The sequence below is a fragment of the Stegastes partitus genome, unplaced genomic scaffold (assembly GCF_000690725.1).
Source record: "Stegastes partitus isolate 25-593 unplaced genomic scaffold, Stegastes_partitus-1.0.2 Scaffold1840, whole genome shotgun sequence".
NCBI lineage: Eukaryota > Metazoa > Chordata > Actinopteri > Pomacentridae > Stegastes > Stegastes partitus.
In genome coordinates this window covers 17402-25987 of record NW_007579571.1, presented here as the reverse complement: position 1 = coordinate 25987, position 8586 = coordinate 17402, and the positions used below count along the sequence as shown (strand labels likewise).

The 8586-nt window shown below is 45.9% G+C and overlaps 1 protein-coding gene across 2 annotated transcripts in view; it reads left to right on the top strand.

Moving 5' to 3' along the window:
• The window catches only part of LOC103372831 (EMILIN-1-like), a 26548-nt gene that overhangs the window by 2298 nt on the left and 15664 nt on the right, over window positions 1–8586 (top strand). For both annotated transcript variants that reach the window (XM_008302572.1, XM_008302573.1), the window contains exons 2-7: window positions 2452–2577; window positions 2879–3120; window positions 3485–3747; window positions 4239–4412; window positions 4851–5924; window positions 7442–7775. In XM_008302572.1, the coding sequence (XP_008300794.1) occupies window positions 2452–2577; window positions 2879–3120; window positions 3485–3747; window positions 4239–4412; window positions 4851–5924; window positions 7442–7775 (2213 nt within the window). The remainder of the gene's footprint in view (window positions 1–2451; window positions 2578–2878; window positions 3121–3484; window positions 3748–4238; window positions 4413–4850; window positions 5925–7441; window positions 7776–8586) is intronic.

Below are 8586 nucleotides of genomic sequence, written 5' to 3'. Positions count from 1 at the left end.
CAGTCTCGCCCTCCTGACAGTCAGAGCAGAAATCTGTGAAGAGATGTCCGTCCAGATTATCTGCAGATGTGAGGAGTTTAAAGATCCAGTCTGACACCTCCTGAACTGCTGCAGACTTGGCAGCCACCTTGATAACATCAGACGTTCCATATTCACCAGTTAAAATATGGATGACTGTCATGCTGCAGTGGATGCTGTTGCCAAACAACACAAAACATTCTCACCCTTAAGACTACTGTCAGCTACAGATATTAAAACAGCCAGTTAAACTCTCAGAACACACATATTACCTTTAATCATCAAGACTTGTTTCTGCTTTAATTTTTATCACTGTAAAGTTTTCTTGCAGCAGGTTGTTGCTCCACCGTTCATCTGAATAATATCCTGCAGACTGTTCACATCAGAAGTGTGAGCAGGTCTGAGATCAGAGAGAAGAATATCTGTGGAGTTTCTCCTCATGATTTCAACATCTGTGAGGATTTGAAACTGATGCAGTCTGAACCCCACTTTGGACAATGAGCTCCACAAACGCTGCCAGCAACGGCTTCATCAGTAAACTGCTCCACCTTCAGTTGGACTCTGAGGGACAGTAAAGACTCGTCACTGCCGTCAAACTGAAGAAAACCTCCTGGTAAAACTCCAAACCTCGTCTTCAGCCAGCTCTGATGTCATCAGCTGCAAACAAACGCCCTGATTACTCATTTCCTGTTGAGTGACATCACTGCTTGTGTGTGTGTGTGTGTGTGTGTGTGTGTGTGTGTGTGTGTGTGTGTGTGTGTGTGTGATAAACTCTGGTTCATGGTGAACTGTGAAGTCTGAAGTTGTTTTCTGTAGTACTGGGTTAAAATCTGCTGAAAACATGAAAACGTCTTGATTGGCCTGCACAGATTGCTGCTGTCTGATTGGCCGTGTGTTGTGGAGCTGCTGGATCAGACACATGAAGTTAAGTCATGTTTTACTGCTCAGCTCAGATTTATGGAAATGTTTTATTTCTGCTGTATCTGACTGTAGATGCCCTGCTGAGGTTAGAATAACTGAGACTCTGCTGGTCTAGTTTCTCGTATCAGACTCTCCTTCAGTCAGCTGATTCTCAGGTGTTCCTGCTGATAAAGTCAGTGTTCTTACTGGAAGAATGATGGCCCTTACCGCTGATACCTGTCCTTCAGTTTCCCGTCTCCATGTAAAGTTGAGTCCTTCAGTGAAAAGGTTCGGTCGGTCTGCTGTTGGTCCAGACTGACATTGCTCAGTCTTGTTGTTTTGGATTCCAGACAATAGAAACCACCGTGACTGAATGTGAAGACAAAGAGTCCCAGTCAGTGTTCTGCTGATCCCACATGGCTAGCACAGACGCACATTCAACAGCTGATGCCATCAGCACCACACGTTGGACATTAACACACAAACACCGGCTGTGTCCCAATTCTGAGGCTGCATCCTTCCAAAGTTTGGAGCCTTGGCGTCCATCAAAGTGTGGGTCCTCCGAAGGCCGCACCCTGACCTTTGTGAAATGAGACGCTTCAGCCTACGACGGACTTTTTGCTTGCATCGCCATGTCCCGTGTCCCGTAGCGAGTGTTGTCAAGCAACCCGGGCTGCCGAATTTTTATCTTGAAGATGAGGATAAGACGACGTTGTAATTTTTTGACTGGAATGGGTCCCAAAATTGTGATTTTGTTTTTAATATTTTTTCTAAATATGTGAAGAACTTGAGGTCCTGTCCGGTTGTCCTGGATGAAACCGTGCGACGTGTTCACAGCTTACGTCAATCTGTTAACATTCACTCTCATATGAAAATATTATAAAATCACTACAATCTCGGTCAAATATAATCCAAAAACTGAGGCTGTGTAACTGGAAGGTACATGTTTTAAATTGGCTCACATCAGTCACGTGAACTCAGAACTTAATCAACTCTTTAAAACAAATTTGAAGTTTTTACAGTCTGTTGGTTTTTAACATTTGTGTCGTGAGCTGTTGGACTGAGCTGTAACGCTAAAAGTCAAATCCTCAGCCGCTCATAAATCCATCTTTTCAGGTAATGTGAGCAGTTAAAACTCCAGCTGTTGATCTAACTGTACCAGGGTGCAATGACTCCTGGGATATGTGGGGCTGCAAAGGCTCCACCTGATGAATCCTTTACAGCTGTGGAAAAGAAGGACGCATCGTTGGCCACATTTGAAGGAGTCTTCATGTCTTGATGGAATAGGACAGCTTCTGTTGCACCACTGTGACACATCCAGCCTCCAAGTGCAGGGTGGAGGACAGAGGACGGAGGACGGAGGACAGAGGACAGAGGACGGATGACAGAGGACGGAGGACAGAGGACGGAGGACGGAGGACAGAGGACAGAGGACGGAGGACGGGGGATGGTTGTGTTGTTTTGTGTGTGTTGTTTGTGTACCTACACTTTCAACAGCAACTTGTGTTCATGTTGTGTTTTTGTGTTACACAGGAATTGGTGTGCTTTTGTGGTCACTAAGACAGTGAGCTGTGTGGTTGAAGACGGAGTGGAAACCTACGTAAAGCCGGATTATCATCCCTGCAGCTGGGGCAGCGGACAGTGCAGCCGGGTGGTCGTGTGAGTGCACACAGACACACAACAGACACACAACAGTCACACGACAGACACACGACAGACTCACGACAGACACACTACAGACTCACAACAGACTCACAACAGACACACAACAGACACACTACAGACTCACGACAGACTCACGACAGACACACGACAGACACACGACAGACTCACAACAGACACACTACAGACTCACAACAGACTCACGACAGACTCACGACAGACTCACAACAGACACACAACAGACGAACGACAACCACAATGTGTGAATGTTGGTCTCTGGTCCTGGCTCTGTCTGCAGATATCGGACCTACATGCGGCCGCGATACAAAGTGGCCTACAAAATGGTTACAGAGATGGAGTGGAAGTGTTGCCACGGCTACAGTGGAGAGGACTGTACCGATGGTCCAGCAGGAGCCCAGATGACCTCGAGACCTGGACCAGGACCAGGGACAAGTTATGGACCGGGGGAAGGAGGTGGTCAGGGCAGAGGAGGCTACGGGGGAGGCAGTTCTGGATCTGGACAGTCGGGGGGAACCAGCGGTGAGTCAGTTCATTCTAAAATGTATTCATTTGAACCTTCTGAATGCAAATATTAGGAAGCTTGATTGTTTTAAATAAACCTGCGGCTAAAAGACAAACATCTGTCCTCCATCACCCTCATGTCCCCTCATGTCCCCTCATGTCCCCTCATGTCCTTTGTTCCCCCTCATGTCCCTTCCTGTCCCCTCTTGTTCCCAGCGTCCCTCGTGTCCTCTCATGTCCTCTCATGTCCTTTGTGTTCCCTAATGTTTCTTCATGTCCCCTCATGTTCCTAGTGTCCCCCATGTCCCCATATGAATCCAGGCTTGGTTCATGTGAAGTCAGGTGTAGACTGTGTGATTGGAGCTGCTTCCTTCCCTTCCAGGACGAGGAGAGAATGAAAAGATGAGGCAGCTGGAGGAGAAGATCCAGAGTCTGACAAAGAACCTGCTTAACCTTCAGTCCACCCTGAACACTATGAACGAACGCTTCCAACAGGAGGTCAACAAACCTGGCTTTGGTGGTGGAGGAGGAGGAGGAGGAGTCTCCTCTGGAGGAAGAAACCCTGCCGATGCTGCTCAGCCAGAGATTAAAGAGACGATTCACAGCATCCAGACCAAACTGGACCAACTGGACAACCGCACACAGGCGAGTCAGTCTGCAGCGTTACCTAAAAGGACTGACATGGTTAACTACAAACTCACAACAACTCACAGTGAACAACATCTTAGAGCTGCTGAGACACAAACCTTCAAAGTCAGCAGGAACCAGGTGGTCGTTAGGATTCTGCCTGTTCCTGGTATTAAACTGAGGTGATATCAGAACGGTCCAGTCAGCAATGATTTCAGAACAAACTTTAGTGAAGGTTGATTTAATGTGGAAAGTTTGTCATGATGGAGGACCAAATGGATCTCTGGTCATATGAATGAAATAGAGGGCCTTCAGTAAAGCAATATAGTTGCCCCTGCCAGCCATGATTGCCCCTAACCCTAACCCGAGCCCCCAGTAAACCAGCTCACCACAAAATAGGTTTTTCGTTCACTAATCATGGTTGGCTGGTGGTCCAAAGTGAAATGGGTACAATCCATGTAAACATTACATCCATGCATCCAATTGCTGATGTGTCTCTCCTCCAACAGGCCCATGATAAAACCCTGGTCAGTATCAACAACCACTTGGTGAATGGGAAAGGTAACGAGCCAGATGGAGGTGTGTCTGGAGGAGGACTGAGTGGAGGGAAGCTGAACTCCCTGAAGGAGGAGATCCTGAGGGAGTTGGAGAGGAGAGTGTCGCTTTCCTGCTCCTCCTGCCAGGTAACTCCACAATGAGCCAATAATCTAAAGACATCATGGTGACAACAGTTTGTTTCGCATCACAACATGAACATCATAGTTTTCTGCATCTGTTGTGTCCAACATTCCTGTAAATGTTCTGTCTCCACAGTCAGAAGGGCTGAATGTCTGTCTAAGCTTTGTGTGTCCAGTACAGTAAGAGTCTGTATCTTCTAGCTTCCCACCAGTGTTTGTGCTAAGCTATGCTAATTACATTCTCACCATGGACAGGCAGATGGACAAAGTGCTCAACTGTGATGGCATTAAAAGGGTTAAATACCCATTAATTCCCATTTACATGAGCAGTGATAAACATTTTTGTAGTTTGAGACGTGAGCCTTCATGGTTTGATGTTAGAACAGACTTCAGTGCACACTTGTGTGTTCCAGTCGGACTAATGTTGGCGCGGGCTGTTTTCAGGCTGGCGTGGAGGATCTGCGCAGACAGCAGCAGGAGGACCAGGAGAGGATTCGAGCTTTGGAGAAGCAGCTGAATGCTATGGATGGTCGGTATCGGCAGACCTTTGATGGACTCCGACGGGAGGTGGTGCGTTCGCAGGGATGCTGCGACACCGTCAGAGACCTCCAAAATCGCATCACTGATGCTGAACGCAAGATCAGCTCTGCCTCAGAGAACTTTGATGTTCTGCTGAACCGCCTGGACAAGCAGCTGAGTGGTGCCGGCGGGTCGAGAAGAGGAGGTTCGGTTGGTGACGGCGGAAACAGTGGACAGAGCAGGGATGGCATGGTGACTCAGGACAACCTGGACAATCAGCTGAAGGACCTGGAGCAGCGGATCAACAACACTGTGCAGCAAACTGAGCGGAGCTGCTCATACCTGGAGAACGACCTGAAGGACTACTTCCACAGAGAACTGGGGGACCTGAGGACTGTGTTCCTAGACCGGTTTGATGATCAGGCCTTCAGGATCGCAGATGTGGAGATGGAAGTGGAGCAGGTCAAGAACAAGGTGAGCAACCATGACAAGAGGCTGTCAGAGCTGGAAAACAAGACATTTGCTGTGAACCGTAGGTTGGAGGAATGTAGCTGTGGAGGGTTGGAAGGAGGAGGAGAAAGACGAGGTGGAGACCGAGGAGATGGAGGTGGAAGGTGGGAACCAGGAGGAGGAGGAACAGCAGGAGGAGAAGCAGAAGGAAGAGGAGGGGCTACAGGAGGAAGAGGAGGAGCTACAGGAGGAGGATGGGCAGCAGGAGGAAGAGGAGCTACTGGAGATATAGGGGGGGGAGTCACCAGTGGAGGAGAGGGTATGGGGGAAGGGGGTGGAGCTACAGGGCGAGACAGTGGGGGACACTGGGAAGCAGAGGAAGGAAGCAGGGGAGGTACAGGTGGAGGGTTACCTGGAACAGGAGGAGAAAGAGAAAATACTACGGAGAAATCTCTGGAATGGAGAGTGGTGGCCAACGAGGATCAGATTCGACATTTCAACACTCAACTCAAAGACCTGTCGGTGTCCGGAGACTCTCTGTACGACAAGGTGAGGCGCAGATCACTCTGAACAACATCTGAAGTAGGGCTGCACAATATATTTCCTTTCAGCATGAACATCTTGATGTGAAGTAAAGCAAATGAACTCAAACACATCAGGCTGCTGCTTGATTAAAAAAAGTAGTTGTCATGTTCACTGGCCGATCGAGAAAGGAACTCTGTCTGATAGAACATCACTTACTCTCATTTAGGGCTTCTTGGATTCACCAAGTTTTTTAAAAACTTTATTTAAAAGACGTTTGTTGACATGCAGGCTCCACAGGTGCACAACAGAATGAGCAGGAACACTAAAGGAAGATTTGGCAGCAAAATGAAATCCGCTGTGTGGAAATACTTCAGGAACAAACAGGATAATGTTTTCTCTGTCTGCACTTGTTGCCACCTCACAAGGAAACACGACTCATTTTTCAATCGGCAGCACAAAGTTCTGATAAGTGCAAAGATCCAAATGAATCCAAAGTAAAAGCTCCTTCAGATGTCTTTGCTTGCATTACGCCACACGAGAAAGGCTCCAAACTGCTTTTCCAGCTTTTTAAAAATTATCTGCTGAAAAATAAAATATGGTAAAGCCGGTTGTTTTAAATATTGTGTAGCCCTACTTCAAATGAGAACATATTGTCACTGTAGAAAGGGACTGATGGTGATTTCTTGCATATTTAAATAAATGTCTCGTTTTAAAAAAAGAATACTCTTTCCAACACAAAAGTGCAGTGGAGGTTTATTTTTAATGAACAGGCTTAAATCATGACAGAAACATGATGGGACTGTTACTGTCCAAGCAAATCAGCTTTTCTCTGAACTAAAACCAGTCAAAACATTTCATTGTCTTCAAATGAGCGTGTCTTAACTCTCTGAACTCTAAAACCTGGCTGTGGGTCTCAAAGGAATACTTCATTTATCAGCCAGAGAGCTGAACTGAAAATTGTGATATTTCATCAAAATCACTTTATTCTACATGTCTCTTTTAAAAACAAAATGAAAACTATTCCTTTAAAAGTTAAGCAATTGCTGTAGATTCTGTAAGAATAGCAAAATAAATACAAGGCTTGAGCTCCTCGACACTCGTCTCCATGACTGGCTCACTGGGACCAAACTGCAGCCAGTTTCCACAGAGCACAATGGAGACCAATTCATAATGTACATATTTACATTTTCCCTAAATTTTGGTGAACAAATAAATCAAGAATTCAACTTTTCTTCCTCCTTTTTCGGTTGTTTGTGTCATTCTGACATCTCTGACTGCAGAACTTTATGTTGCAGTGAAAAATGAGGGTTTAGGGTTTGGGTTAGGGTTAGCTACACTTTCCCATTTAATGTTTGTCATTAAGACAACCAGCGCTTTTTGGAAGACAGTGTGGACCAGATTAGCATTTCTATATCACACAATAGTGAACCGTAATTGACTGACTTTTCCTTAAAGGGCTTTCTATTAAAGGAGATGAGGTCAATACCATTGTAATGTTATTATTTGTTATGATGAATGTTAACATGAAAACCGATGTCCAGGTTGTGGACCTGAGCCACGACGTCCGTAAGATCAAGGCTCTGACTGGCGATCATGGAGAACACTTTAACCGAATTGTGACGGAGGTGGAGATGTTGGGGCATGACTACGATTTGTGCAGGAAAGTGGAGGACGAGCTGCAGATGCTGAAGAATCATTCCCAGGATGCACTGGGACGCATACAGAGCCACATCAACAGAATCCAGATCAGGCTGGACTCGGAGGGAGACGGCTGCTTTCGAATGTGTTCAAACCTGCAGGACGAAGTCCGCCAGCTGCGAGATGATGTCAGGAGGTGCATGGGTCAATGCAAGACCGGTCCGGACACATCAACAGGTCAAATCTACCAATGAAACCAGCCGTTACTAAACCTGCCTCTAAGTTGCTGCACGTTGATTGTTTTGTAAGCTACACTTACGTGGAGCTCAGTGTCATGCTAACTTTAAGGTGTTGTCCTGGTCACAGGTCAAACCAGAGCTTCTAACACAACCTCTCTCTCTCTAAAACTTTAGAGTTTTTTCAGATGAAGTTTTTACCCAAAAGGCAATAACTACTTGTACAGATTTACAGGTACTGAATGAGCCTTGCAGCATTTCTTATAGAGCTCAGACATCGCTTCCAAAGTCTTTTACACTGCAAATTGTTTAGCTGATTTATTCAGTCTCTAAATTCTGCACTCCTTCCAGGAATTACGTAATGAAAAGCAGAATTCAACTAACTTTACTGGCGCTATATTAAATCAAATTTGTTTTGGGCCTCTGGATCTCTCTACACTGTCTTCCAGGCAGAGACTCCTGTCAGTTCATTCATGGTCTCCATCAAACTCCACCCGCAATCTAACCAGCCACAACCTGCTTCTTTGACTGTTTGTTTGATGCTGTTTTAGACACAGAACATGGAAATACCAAGATATAGTCATGGAAGACAACGGACAACTTGTTACTTATTCTTTAGCGATCAGAATATTTTGGACAAAGAAAAGCATTTTTAGGAAAAGCAGGTTTGAACTACGAGAGCTGAGCAGTGTCAGACCTAAATGACATCATGATTAAATGTATGAGGTTTAAAGTTTACAGCTTTAATGTGCAGCTGTCAGGTATCAATAATCAGCTGTCAGTGATCAATAATCAGCTGTCAGTGATCAATA